Source organism: Podarcis filfolensis (assembly GCF_964270895.1).
Source record: "Podarcis filfolensis genome assembly, chromosome: 8".
In the NCBI taxonomy this organism is placed as follows: Eukaryota; Metazoa; Chordata; class Lepidosauria; order Squamata; family Lacertidae; genus Podarcis; species Podarcis filfolensis.
The window spans coordinates 82,374,736-82,389,312 of record NC_139611.1 but is presented as its reverse complement, the minus strand read 5'-3'; the positions used below and the strand labels follow the sequence as shown (position 1 = coordinate 82,389,312).

The 14,577-nt window shown below is 47.6% G+C and overlaps 1 protein-coding gene across 4 annotated transcripts in view; it reads right to left on the bottom strand.

Moving 5' to 3' along the window:
* Window positions 1–14,577, bottom strand: part of SLC1A5 (solute carrier family 1 member 5) — a 42,611-nt gene that overhangs the window by 15,303 nt on the left and 12,731 nt on the right. For all 4 annotated transcript variants that reach the window (XM_083627407.1, XM_083627409.1, XM_083627408.1 and 1 more), the window contains exons 2-4: window positions 5,828–5,870; window positions 2,693–2,803; window positions 610–776 (exon numbers count right to left, since the gene is read on the bottom strand). In XM_083627407.1, the coding sequence (XP_083483533.1) occupies window positions 610–776; window positions 2,693–2,803; window positions 5,828–5,870 (321 nt within the window). The remainder of the gene's footprint in view (window positions 1–609; window positions 777–2,692; window positions 2,804–5,827; window positions 5,871–14,577) is intronic.

Sequence of the window (14,577 nt, the reverse complement as noted above, 5' to 3'; positions counted from 1 at the left end):
TGTGATTGCACCACATATGTGTACAGTGGTACCTCGGGTTACTCCACTAGCCCAGAAATAGTACCTCGGTTTAAGAACTTTGCTGCAGGATGAGAACAGAAATTGTGTGGCGGCGATCAGGTTAAGAACAGTTTCAGGTTAAGAACAGACCTCCAGAATGAATTAAGTTCTCAACCCGAGGTACCACTGTATCAGAAATCAGCTTTTGCTACCTCAGTTTGGCAGAGAACTTCACAGGAATGCACAAAACCCAGACCAGAGAGGCCTTGCAACCAACTCTTCTGTGTGGTGTAGTGGTTAAGAGCGGTAGTCTCGTAATCTGGGGAACCGGGTTCGCGTCTCCGCTCCTCCACATGCAGCTGCTGGGTGACCTTGGGCCAGTCTCACTTCTCTGAAGTCTCTCAGCCCCACTCACCTCACAGAGTGTTTGTTGTGGGGGAGGAAGGGAAAGGAGAATGTTAGCCGCTTTGAGACTCCTTAAAGGGAGTGAAAGGCGGGATATCAAATCCAAACTCTTCTTCTTCTTCTTCTTCTTCTGTGTTAACATCTCCACCTGCACTGTTCCCCTGTGAGACTCCTGGGGAAATGTGGACCAGGAGGCCTCCTTACCACATGATCCAGGAGACGAGCACCATCGTGGCTTCGTTGAAGGAGTTGAAGAACTTGATCAGGTTCTCGCCTTCCGGCCCGAGCTTCCGCAGAGCAATCCCAAAGACGATGGCGAAGACCACCAGGCCCAGGATGTTCATCCCTTCCACCTCTGTGCCTGTGGGGATCTAAGGGGACGGCAAGAGGGAGGAAAGGCTTCCGTCACAAAAACAGCCAGGGATTTGAAAAGCGGTTGAGGGTTTCCCTGCCCTCAAGGCAGACGTCTGCACACAACAGCCATATCATTGAGATTATAAGCAAGCAAATAATTTGCCCTTTGTCCTGAGGTTACAGCGGTTGGGGGAAGGTTTGCAGAAATGGGAAAACAAGACGTTCTTACCAAAGTATTTTATTCAATATTCACAGAGAGAGATGTAGAGATGTCGCCTCTTGGACAGTGGCATTTCTCCGAGTCAAATCCCACCCCCTCCGTGTCTCTCCTATTATACGCCATTCCTACATCAGCTAATCTGTGCTTTCTGCCTCTTAGCTTTCTGCTCTCCTACACTCAATGCCCACCAGTCTGGCACGCTTTCCAAAGACACTGAGTCTGTTAGCTGAATTTCCCCTACTGCTTCTTCCTCCTGCTCCTCTCCCAGTATTTTCCAGCTTCTCCCCTCTGCAGCCTCTGATCTGTGACCTTCTGCTAACCACTGTTCTAAATCTATACTGTCTCCTCTTCTCTGGGAAGTGCAGCAGGAGGGAGAGGCCGGTCTCCACCATTCCTCCTCAGTCCAGTCCCTGACACCGAGTCAGCAACAACTGGAGGACAGCAGCAACTGTTACCCCCCCCCCCGAAACTGCTCCTGCCACCCTTTTCTCTATCTGTGGCACCACCGATTGAGGTGTAACAGCACCAGCTGCCACCTCACCCACAGGGAGTGCCTCTTCTGTATCCTTCCACGACAACTCCCTGGGCCACAGGAAAACAAGGCCCAGCAAGTGCTTTTCAGAAAGGGAATACTTCTCCCGGAAGAAGGAGAGCCTCTTTATTGCTGGTCAGCGTCTATATATCTCCTTGCCAGAAAAAAATCAACAATTAAGGCCACTTGGGCAGATTTAGAGTCCTAAATAGAGTCTCTCGAATCCATCCATCCTGCTGTTCTGCTCATTATTGGTGGAGATTTCAACGCACGCATGGGTGCTAATGATGACAGCTTATACACCCACTACAACCAGTTTCTGGACTCTGACATCCATTTAGATAGAGGCACTGCCCACCTTTCTAAAGATCTTAGATGCAACTACCCAGGGCTTTGCTTAGCCCAGGCCATGGAGGGACCTGCTGATATTAAACGGCAATATAGAGGGAGATCGCCCTGGGGAATACACCCACTCCAGAAAGTTTGGCGGTAGTGTCATAGATTATATCCTAATCTCAAGATTTGCATACAAGTTGGTCACGGAGTTCCAAGTGGGCTCTAACATTGAAAGCGACCACTTACCCTTAACTCTGGCTTTTGCAGGTCCGCTCCTCAACAATTCTATCGTAAAACCGCAATATATCCCTAATGCAAATCTTGGCATATCCGCAGCTAAAAGAATCAAATGGTCCCCCCTACTCAACACAGCCCTGATTCCCCTTCTTCAAACAGCTAAGATAAAGGACATCCATACTTCTCCCGGCTTCAAACTCCTCAGAGAACCTGGCAGCACGTGGTCACCAAGCCAGAAGAGGCACAGTGGCAGCCGAGAGACCCAGTGGCAACGAGGGGACAAGCCTTTGTGGCTGGTCCCGTGGCCAATAGCAAAGAGGAGACCCATAAAACGGCCTGTGTGGGAAATTCTTGCGCAGTTCAGACAAGCAGGGGTGCCACCTGCTAAAGGCACGGCGGAAACGAAAGCAAGCCAGTGTTCATCGCTAACTTTCGTGAGCCACGGGTAAATAGGAACAAGTGGAACAGCAAGTCCCCATTCATACCATACTTTGAAAGTGCTATGATACCACTTTAAACTGTCATGGTTTCCCCCCAAAGGATTCTGGGAGCTGTTTGCTAAGGATGGTGCTTGAAAATTAGCCCAACAAGCTTCCCATTCCTCTTACCTTCATCTCCACGATGGTTTCACCAACTGTTACGTTTTGACCAAAGGTGATATTCTCGCTGACTCCTGTCCTGTTCTTCTTCTCTATCACCAGTTTATAACTGGTTGCATACTGGGGAGAAACACAAAGAGGGAAAGACAATGTCAGCTGTGGCTGAAAATAAATTCACTTCGTACTTGCATGGGGTTCTGTGGATGCTTCCAAAACAGACAGGAAAATTGCAGGCTGTTAGTTCATCCACCTCCTCTTTCAGAAGGTGCAAACCCTGGTCGCTCCCCTGCGACTGGGGAAGAACAGATTATCAATATATCCCACCGCAATCCCAATCCAACTGGCAAGATGATGGTTCGGTGGCACGATTTGCTCGGTAAATCAATCAACAGTGGGTGTTGATTAATTGCTCAGTGGAGCTGAGATATTAAGGGCACCCTTTGGAGACAATGGTTCTGGGAGTGTTACTGTCCTGGGGAGTTAGAAAATGATTTCTTAAAGGGGGCTTCTCATTGAACCCTACCGAGGCCACTTGGGTAAAGGGGATGAACAACTGGCCAATTATCTCAAAAAGGCACCAGTATGGAGTTTTTCGACAAGTGGGAAGATTAACCGATCGATTTATCTGTTAAGAATTCAGATTATTTATCCACTAGACGTTCAGCCATGGGGAAGCAGACCTTACAGGGATGTGCCAACAGTTCCAAGCTGAACGGGTGGGAGATGCAGGCAGAAGCCGTCCTTCCGCATGTGCTGCCTGGATCTGTCCCCTGCGATCTGACCTGGGAATTCACCTTTGTTCCTTTAACAAGGCTATTAAAAATTAAGCCAAGCTTGCTTCGTTGCCCATACCCTGCCTGCGTCCTAAAGAGGATTAATGCATCACAAAGAACAGTCAATAAAAAGCAGGGGAACATTAATGTAGGGTATTGTTTTGTAACCACACACAAAAGGCCTCTCTCTTTTTTTTAAGCCTCTGGTGGAAAGGAAGATGTTTAATTAGCACATTGCTAAGACAGCAGCATGTGAGAGTAAGTAGCAAGCAACTGCTCACTGCAGATAGGGAATCTCGTAACTTCTCGGTCACTGTCTTCGAAGCGGCAAGCAGAGGAGCCAGAGGCATATTGATTTACAAGTCTGGGAGAGACCCCAGAGACCTCCTGCCAGACATACCAATTCTCCAATGCAGCTCGAAACGAATAATTTGCTTGCAGGCTTCCTAGAGGCATCTCCCTGGCCACTGAGAACAGGGGGCTGGACCAGAGATGGGCTTTTAGACTGATGGAGCTGTGGGGCTCTACTGGTGTTGTTAAAAGCATCATTGGGAGGAAGGCTAAGCCAGGAGGTGGTGACTAGCCCAAGGTCACCCAGTGAGATTTGTGGCTGGAGGGGATCTGAAACGGAGTCTCTCCAGACTCACGCCTGATGTTCTCTCTCCCCGTTCATGTTCCCTGCTCAAAATACATTTGCAGTCTCGGGAATTAGGCACTCATTGCAAACCCAGATTTGAAAATCAATGTCCTCCTGCCTGCAGACGGTCTCGCCAGAGTGGTCCATGCACTGGTTAGCTCCTGCTTAGACTACTGCCTTGCGCTCTATGTGGGGCTACCTTTGAAGGTGACCCAGAAACTACAACTAATCTGGAACACGGCTGCCAGACTAGTGACCGGGAGCAGCTGCTGGGACCATTCAATGCCAGTCCTAAAGGATCTACATTGGCTCCCAGTAAGTTTCCGAGCACAATTCAAAGTGTTGGTGCTGATCTTTATAGCCCTAAATGGCCCAGTATACCTGAAGGAGCATCTTCATCGTTCAACCTGGACACAGAGGTCCAGCTCTGAGGGCCTTATGGTGGTTCCCTCACTGTGAGAAGTGAAGTTACAGGGAACCAGGCAGAGGGCCTTCTCGGTAGTGGCACCCTCCCTGAGAATCACCCTCCTATCGGATGTCAAGGAGATAAAGAACTACACAACTTTTAGAAGAAATCTGAAGGCAGCACTGTACAGGAAAGTTTTTAATGTTTGATGTTTTACAATGTTTTTATATCTGCTGGAAGCTGCCCAGAGCAGCTAGGGCAACCCAGTCAGATGGGTGGGGTATAAATAATAAAATTATTGCTATTGTTAGTTTAGTAGTAGTAGTAGCAGCAGCAGTCAGGGCAAGGTGTTTACAGGGAAATCGTAAGAATGCAAGAAGAGTCCAGCGGGATGAGATGAGAAGGTCCAGCCAGGTGCCTCTTACAAAAATTGACCCCACGTTTCCTGGACAGCTGCTTGCAACAGAAAGCAGTATTGGGCCGCCTTCATCAACCAGCCGCATTGGCTAGGTCTGTCCGCAGGTTGGGGAAGGTTTGGTTAAGGAGTTTTATAGCTCTGTAGCAATGCCATATTATGCTGAACGCTGGGAAGGGTTCCTTTGAGATCTGGCCAGCACGTTGCACTTCTCCCCGTGGAAATTCTTTCAGGTTTACAAAGCAAAGGTACGCTTTGTGTCCCAAAGCGATTGCGTATCCTGGCAACTGAGCAGCACGGGCTGTTTTGTAACCGAAGCAGTTGCCTGTTCTAGCTTCCTCCACTCTGGAAAGAAGCACCGGCTCCCCGGTTTTCTTAGCCTCCCACTCCCTTTTCTGGAGAATCACAACTCCTGAAAGGGCTTTAGAAGAGGAGTAGACGAATTAAGCTATCTAGATTGGTTGTCATCACTGTCCACAGGAGTCAGTGAGGGCCACTAAGAAGGATGACTTTAGAAGAAGATTTGGCAAATTCATGGAGGGCTACTAGCCATGGCTAGGCTCTGCCTCCACTGCTTCTGAATACCAGTCGCAGGAAACCACCAGATGGAGAGCACTCCGGTGCCCAAATCCTGTTTCCAGACATCTGGTTGGCCACTGAGAACAGGATGTGGGCCTAGATGGGCCACTGGCCCCATCCAGCAGGCCACTGTGCTCACAATGCAAATGGTCAAGCTTTGTTAGAAAAAGCCAATCAATTGATTGTGAAAGCCCCTTCTGGGATCACAAGTAACCAAATGCTTTGCTTTGTGAGATGTAGTGTTTGGTGCAAAATCCAGCACTGCCTGCCTTGGGTTCAATGGAAGGGGGAGAATTGGGGGATGGGGGAGGTCGGGAGGAGTTAAGCAACTCACCGATCGGAATGCAGCTGACACCAAGTTGGAGGGGAAGATGTTCCTGCGTGGAAAAAGAGAAAAGCAAACATGAAAAACAGGGTTCCAGAGGGAAATAGCCTCTCTCAATCGACAGGGTACTCTCAACCCACCCTCTTCACATTCCCCAAACCCTTGTAGCCCAAGTCCAACCTTCGCCCTCAGCAGTTTCTATTTTCAGTGTCCTGCATAGACCCCAAAGGCAGCTAGGGGTTCAAGGGTGGCCCTTCTGTGGTACTCCAGATGTTGCTGGACTCATCATTCTCCCTAACAACTGGCCATGTTGACTGTGGCTGATGGAAGCATCTGGAGCAGCGGTTCTCAACCTGTGGGTCCCCAGATGTTGTTGGACTGCAACTCCCATCATCCCTAAGCTCTGGCCTTGCTGGCTAGGGGTGATGGGAGTTGTAGTTCAACAATATCTGGGGACCCACAGGTTGAGAAAGGCTAATCTGGAGGGTCCCACAAGTTGGTTCCCCCATGCACTAGTTGCAGACCTCCAAAAATAACTTCTCCCAACTTAAAGGGTGCTCTCAAAAACTGTTATCGAGACCAAAGCACACAAATCAGAAGCTGAAAATCCACACATACACACAAGTGTTGACTAGCTGCGCGGTCTTGCGTATCGATGGCAAAGCTTGTAAACATTTCCTGTAAGACCTATTGCAGTCGTTAAGAGTCGTCAACAGGCTCATCACAGCTATCTGCCAACCACCCATTCCCACCACCCTTCTGAGTAATACCCCTCCCCACCTTCTCACTATATAGAAGGATCTGGCAACTTCTGTTTCAGTGTATCTGAAGAAGTGTGCATGCACACGAAAGCTCATACCAAGAACTAACTTAGTTGGTCTTTAAGGTGCTACTGGAAGGAAAAATTTTTTTCTTGTAAACATTGTGTGTGTGTACTCATGCATGTGTTTGGGATTGCGGTTTTTGGAGACTTGTTTGCAAGGCTGATTTGCCTGCAAGCAAATTCCGACTCCTCCCTGACAGGTGACCACTTGCAAGCTCGATGATGGTGACAAAAACGCCAGCCTTCTACAGAGCCCTCCAGGACGTTACCTCCACAACGCTTCCCCAAATGCATTAATTTTATACCATTAGCTATATAATGACACCTTTTCTTCCAAGGAGTTCAAGACGATGTACATGCTTCTCCCTTCTCCTCAATGAATCCCTACTACAACCCTGTGAGGTAGGTTAGGCTGAGAAACACTGGCTGGCCCAAGGTCACCCAGTGAGCTTCATGCCTGAGGGGGGATTCGAACCCTAGCCTCCCAGCTCCTAGCCCAACAGTAACCACTACACCACACTGCCTCTAATAGGAATGTCCGGGCTCCACTGGGTCAAACCAGAGTGGCTCCTTTTATTCCAGTATGCTGTTTCACTGCTGGTTAACCCGATCCTTCCAGGTAGCATCCATCTGTCTTGAGACACAATGGAGTGCACCTCTGAGGGTGAAGTCAAACTACTCCATTAGCAGCACGGAAGTGACCTCTCTGGGATGCAAGCCTGGGCAGAGTATCTGGAGGTCCTGGGCTGCCCAGACAACAAGACTCCCCTCTTGACCTCACTGATGTGGCCAAAGGAAAGCAGAACAAGACGTTTCGCCCCAGCCTGGCTGCAGGAGTTGCCTGAAGGAGGAATGCAAGGCACCATCCAACTGCCTTAGGGACCCCCCCTCCGGATTTGTGCAGGGTTTGCTCCTAAGCCTTTTCTTTTCCCAAAGATTTCCCATAAGGCAGCAAAGATATGGGGTCACAGTTTCCCCTGTGTCCTACGGGATCACTTCTCCCGGTATGCGCCACGGAGGAGCTTAAGGTCCATAAATAGCAACACCCTGGAGGTCCCGGGCCCTAAGGAAGTCAGATTAGCCTCAACCAGAGCCAGGGCTTTTTGCTACGGGGCATGAGGAGAGCTGGGCAGCCATCACTCGAGATCTGAGAAGCATAAAAGTGCATCATTACTTCATAAATTGTAGGAACTTAACCCATAATTGAACAACACTGGCTCCGACCTGGTGGAACGCTCTGTCTCATGAGACCAGGGCCCTGCGGGATCTGATTTCTTTCCGCAGGGCCTGTAAGACAGAGTTGTTCCGCCTGGCCTTTGGCTTGGAATCAACTTGATCCCCTTCCCCTCTATCCTTTCTCCTTCTGTGATGGAACTCCTATTTGGGGACTTCCCTGGCTTTTTTCTGGCCTACGTAGGACCAGTCTGGATAGTTGGCCCTGGTGAAGATTTGACGTTTTCATCCCCCAAAAGTTCGAGTTTCTACTGAAATGAGGCTGCATTTTAATGTTGTATTTTAATCTTGTTTTTAAGTTGTATTTTAATCCATTGTTTTTATACCTGGTGGGGGAGGGTGGGATATAAATTAAATTTATTATTATTATTACGTGCCAGTGTGCTTATTATCCCCACATTTTGTAGCCAGTGTCTACCTAGGGCTACCCAGAAAGCCCATAACCCCAAGGGGACTTCCAGGCTCCCCACTGCTGAGTCGCTCACTTCGCTCACAAGCTACAGTTCATTTCAGAGCCTGTGTACCTCCATTCTCCCTGCCTCTCTGGGTCATCCAAGCCTTGGCCGAGAATAACCTGCTGCGTTGCCGTAACTCCTGGATAGATCAGATATCACAGTCTTCGCCTTTGCTCACTAGGCTCCTGAATTTCCTCGCACCCTAATCCCCTCTGGTTACCACTTTTCTCCCCACGCCATCAATTCAGGGCTTGGAACTGCCAAAGGATTAACTGGGCAGCACAAACAAGATTAAGACTCCAATCCCGGGAGTGAGGGGCTGGCTCCATAGAACAGAATACTGACCCACTTTGGAGAGCGGAGACCCCGTCAGCACTTAGGGGGGCAGCCCTACTTTATGCTCTTGCAGCACAGAAAGGGGGGTCCAGGGAGTGGCATGCCAGATCAAGAAGCCCCACCCCCCAGCCCACAGGGAGCTACGCACATGCAGACCAGCCCCTCACTTTCCCAACTCGTCCTGCAATAATAATAATAATAATAATAATAATAATAATAATAATAATAATAATAATTTATTATTTATACCCCACCCATCTGGTTGGGTTTCCCCAGCCACTCTGGGCGGCTTCCAACAGAATATTAAAATACAATAATCTATTAAACATTAAAAGCTTCCCTAAACAGGGCTGTCTTCTGCTATTTGGAACAAGTGACTTCGGATGCAGTTTTATGCAATGCAGCATTACGGCGAATTTTGTTCCATCTCCCTGCACCCCAAATTCTATTTCAGCACAAGCACAACCCCAGTCACCCCGGCGCAAGGAAAACAAAATCAAGGAGCAGCAATCCACATCGCCAGCATTGTTATTTCTCCGTCGTTTTTCAATAGCCACCTGACAGGAATTCAACAGGTGCGGCTCACTACAAGGAGCCAAAGCACCAACCCATCAGCAGAGGAAAAGCAATCAAATCAGCACCCTATAATCACATCAGGAGCGGTGGAAAGCAAAGAAAAGCAGGAAACAATCCAGATCAGGAACAGAGACAGAAATAACAAGGTTATATAGCCTCCTAAAGCCTCCATAAAGAGGTGGGCTGTTAAACCTGGCGCCCAAAGGCTATTTAGCTGTCTTTTAGGACGCCAGATGCAATAGTGGTTTGCTACAGGGCGTGAGGAGAGCTGGGCAGCCATCACTCGAGATCTGAGGAGCATAAAAGTGCATCATTACTTCATAAATTGAAGGAACCTAACCCATAATTGAACAATATTAGCATAGATTAAATTATCAGCCAGCCCACAACGACCATGCGAGGTAGGCCAGGCTGGGAAATCAGTGACTGGCTCCTGGGCAGCCAAATTTACTGGATTCCCAAGTCAACTATGTTGGTTAAGCCATTATGTCAGACGGCTGTGGCAGTTTCTTTCAAGCTTTTAAGCGTCTCCTTTTCTCTCCCCTCGCCCCCAATTTCCTTCTTCGCTAGATCTCTTCCCTTTCCTCATACTGCTCTTTCCCAGCGCCAACAATCCTGCTTTTAGTGGACTTTTTCACTCCCGCACTCTCCCAAATTTGCCGCAAGGGAAGAGCAGCCCTTCCCATTTTGGGGGGCCGGTGGGAGCATTTGGAATTTTGAGAAAGTTGCAAAATGGCCGCCATTTGGGGAGGGGGCCGCTGCATATCACAAAATGGCCGCCCCATCTAAAAATGCAGAAAAGAGGGCCGCAAAAAGGACGTGGGTGCACCTCACGCCCGCATCAAACAGTGAGGGAAATGCACCTGCATGAGCCACTGCCATGTTTGCGCATAGAGAAGCGCTCTGCAATCTCTCCTCAGCCTGAACAGATGGGCAGGTGGGCATGTCAAATCCTGGCCTCAAGAGAAATGTGGGCATGTTTCAGGGAGAGATGTTCCTGAGAAGGAGAGGCTGAGCCTCGGGAACTGAGAGGAAAGTGTGATGGACTCTCGCCTGCTGTGGATTTCAGGGGGGAGAATTTACTAAGACCTTTCACTGGACGTTCTGCCGGGTGCCCCACATTGGCAGACCCCACCTCACATGAGAAGAGCATTAGTGGGCCAAGGCCTCACATCCGAAACATAATTTTTCAATTCTTCATGGCTGTCATGTGTAATAAACAAAAATCTGCCCTTATTTCCTTATGGGGAACACAAGCCGTTATAGAGTCCTTTGTAGGTTCTCCATTGGTAGGAGAAAATAACAGGGGCCAACCAGAGAATACTGAGAAGCTAAGCAGCTCATAAGCCTGATCTTTATTGAACTGTTGTAACAGGGTGCTCTCCTTGCACGCAGGAAAGAACCAAGGTGTGCCTGCCCTTATATAGACATTTTCAATTCCCTGCCCTGGAGCTCCAGACCACCCCTCCATACATCATACATACATCACAGAAGGGGTGTAACCCAAGAGCACCCCCCAGATACATCATACCTACATCACAGAAAAGGCGGTCTACAGCAGAAATCTGAGTGCATTGTTTATCTCGTCTGATAAACAACTCCCAGTGGGGAGCCTGGGCAGTCTTTGTAATGATAAATACTTATTCCTGAGCCAGGTCACAGGTTCACCCTATTCATACACAGACATACCCTTAAGACAGGATTTGTGAACAAAAAGATAATGGGGAGGCGTTTCCATTTTCTTTTGACCTTGCAGAGAAATATTTGAGGTCAATGTGGAAGGGACAAAATGGTTTCAGGACTTTTTCTGTGGGGTTTCAGACATGTGGTTTATATATGCAGTTATGAACATATATATGTGTATGTGTGTGTGTGCGTGTGTATAACCTTAATTTTTTTTATTTCACATGAAAACAGAACTGCAGGATATCAACCACAGGCAAACGGGTTATCAGACCACGATCGAACTTCTCAGAATTCTGCGCACTCTGCGGGACACGCGCCATTCTGTTTCATGCTCAGAAGACATGGGTGGCCACCCATGGGTGCAGCACTAGACGCTAAACTTAGAGGAGCAAAAAAATTATGCAGAGAACTGGGCCGTTACATTGACTGAATGCTGCAAAGATGCCAGGGTGAGATATCGCAGTTCCAGCAAAGAACTTGACAGAAGCATCCTGTGATAAGATTATTTTATTTTATTTGGGGGGGGGCAGGATATTACTGAGAAACACAAAAGGGGAGAAACTGGATACCAGATCAGAAAGAAAACCAATGTGCTATCTTCTGCTACCTTGGTGCCCAGCACACCAGCTGACTGCAACCTGGCAAAATGCGCCTGGCTAATTTCCAACACTGATATATATATATATATATATATATATATATATATATATATATATATATATGTGTGTGTGTGTGTGTGTGTGTGTGTACACGTCTAACATAGCTGGATACAACCCACATGGAGATTTCATCTGAACCTCTCTTACAGAGAATCTGAGCCGTCACCTAAAGGAATTTGACCTTCCTGACTCGTCGCTCCCTTTTATCTCATGCCTCCATCTATGAGAAATTCTTTCTTCGGAAACCCAAGGCGACTGCTCTGCACTAACCAGGCTATTTTCTACTTGCAGGTATGTTACGTTTGAGGAAAGCAGGTTACGGCCCTGCCCTACACAGTGCTCATTATTGAATGAAGGGTCGAGTCTCTTCTTATCTCTTTCCGAAAGGCACAATTGTATCTGAAATGTTGTCTGTTATTATAACTGAGCAGCTATTTACCCTGGGATGAAGTCTCCCATTTCCTCTTCCAGCAATCTCCTGATCATCTTTCTCCTCCTCAGTTATCACCCTTACAGCTTTAGGGAAGAGGACAAAACTAACTGCACTTGCTCCTGCCTAAGTCTTCCAAATTATTGCTCCCAATGCCTCCATTAACCTTTCCACATGCCTCCCAGATGTTTTAGGCTACAAACCCCTATTGATGACTAGGACTGGTGGGAATGGCAGTTCGAAACATTTGGAGGGCACCAGGTTGGAGAAAGACGATTTAAAGTAGCACCACCCCCTTTCTGTAGTTTTTATATCCTATTGAATCTCACCCATTCCACATTCTGGGATCTCAGGCATTCCAGCTCGCCCACCCAGATTTGGACGGTCTCAATCACTAGCAAAACAGACACGGTTCCCGTTGCTTTAACCATGGTTAAGCCGTATGCCTGAACCGTGGCCGAAGGCTGGTGATCAACCGACACAGGGAACCACAATTTAAAGCGGTTTGCATTTGACCGTGGTTATGCCTGCATAAAGCCAGCAATGTCTTTCAGATGGTGGATGAAATTGATGGACTATGCAGAACTGGATAAATTAACAGGAAGGATTCGAAACCTGCGGGACCAGAGATTCTTAGAAGACTGGAGTAAATATACGAAATATTTGAAAAGCAATTGTAATGAACAGATTACGCTAGTAGGACTGCAAGAAGTTTTGTAAGAGGACTATTTGAAAATATTGCAAGAAAGACTATGAGGGGAATTATTAGTTAATGATAATTAAGAGTAATAGAGAAATTAAGAAATGCAGAATAAGTGATAAAGAACGGAAAATCATCAGGTGTTGACGGAAGTCTAAAACACTGTATAAGATAAGAAGTTATGTTATATGATTGTTGGAAATGATATGTAAAAAAAAAACAACCTAATAAAAATGTATATAAAAAATAAAGCCAGCAAGGTCTGAGGCAGCTTCTCCGAAGAAACTCCTGGCACAAGCTCTCCAAAATCACCTTCCGCCCCAGTTCAGAACAAGTAAACCTTTGTTAGATTGTGGCTACAAGGGACAAAGAGCAGAAAGGTTTGAATTCCAAAACCTTCCAAGCACCCTCCCGTATAATGACTATCATTTTAGAAAGCTCGGGAACCCAAAGACATCAAGCAAGAGAGCAGCAGTCCTCATTTCAGAACCGCTGGTTTAGATCATAGAATCATCATCTTTGGTGATCCCTCGTAGCAGAGAAAGATTGTCTTCCATAAACACGGTTTTAACAATGAGTCCGTAAGTGACTGTGGAGGCCAGTTCTGGATCCACACGTCCTTCCACAGTGGGGACATTGGTTTCCGGGCAGGAGTTGATCACGGTGTGGATTTGCCAAGCATGCCTTCCTCTTAGCACATTTCTCCCTTGCGTTCTGAGTTCGAGTGTCTTCAACGTCCTTGACACCTTTGGTAAAGGCTGTTCTCCAACTGGATCGCTCGCAGGCCAGTGTTTCCCAGTTGTCGGTGTTTATACAGTGGTACCTCGGGTTACGAATGCTTCAGGTTACAGACTCCGCTAACCCAGAAATAGTACCTCGGGTTAAGAACTTTGCTTCAGGATGAGAACAGAAATCGCGCACCAGCAGCGTGGTGGCAGAGGGAGGCTAAAGTGGTGCCTCAGGTTAACAACAGTTTCAGGTTAAGAACGGACCTCCAGAACGAATTAAGTTCTTAAGCCAAGATACCACTGTACTACATTTTTAAAGATTTGCCTTGAGACAGTCTTTAAACCTCTTTTGTTGACCACCAGCATAATGCATTCCATAGAATCATAGTTGGAGGGGGTCCCAAGGATCATCTAGTCCAACCCCTTTCAAGGCACGAATAAATGTCATTGCCATACTGTAAAACTGGGGTCCATGCAACCCACAAGATAGCACCCCCCCAATGTCTATCAAGGCCTCTGTTCCCTCTTAATTTTCACCTCTTAATTTTCTTATAACTGGGAGGTGGTTTTTATCCTAAATGTTTGAGGGTTCCCATCTCCTTTTGCACCAGGAGGGGCAGTGTAAGTGTTTTGCCTTTTTTATTTGTCGGGGGGGGGAGTGTCTAAGCCTCACCAGGTTTTCTTCTGTGCTCAGGGTACAGTGACACCTTGGAAGTTGAACAGAATCCATTCCGGAAGTCCGTTCGACTTCCAAAACGTTTGGGAACCAAGGTGTGGCTTCCGATTGGCTGCAGGAAGCTCCTGCAGCCAATCGGAAGCTGCGACGGACGTTCAGGTTCCAAAGAACATTCGCAAACCGGAACAATCACTTTCGGGTTTGCGACGTTCAGGAGCCAAAACATTCGACTGGCAAGGTGTTTGACTTCCAAGGTCTGAATGCATTCTGTGGTGCACATGTAAGCTTCTTAAGACTTATATACAGTGTTACCTCGGTTACATACGCTTCAGGTTACATACGCTTCAGGTTACACAATCCACTAACCCAGAAATAGTGCTTCAGGTTAAGAACTTTGCTTCAGGATGAGAACAGAAATCGGGTTCCGGCAGCGCAGCGGCAGCAGGAGGCCCCATTA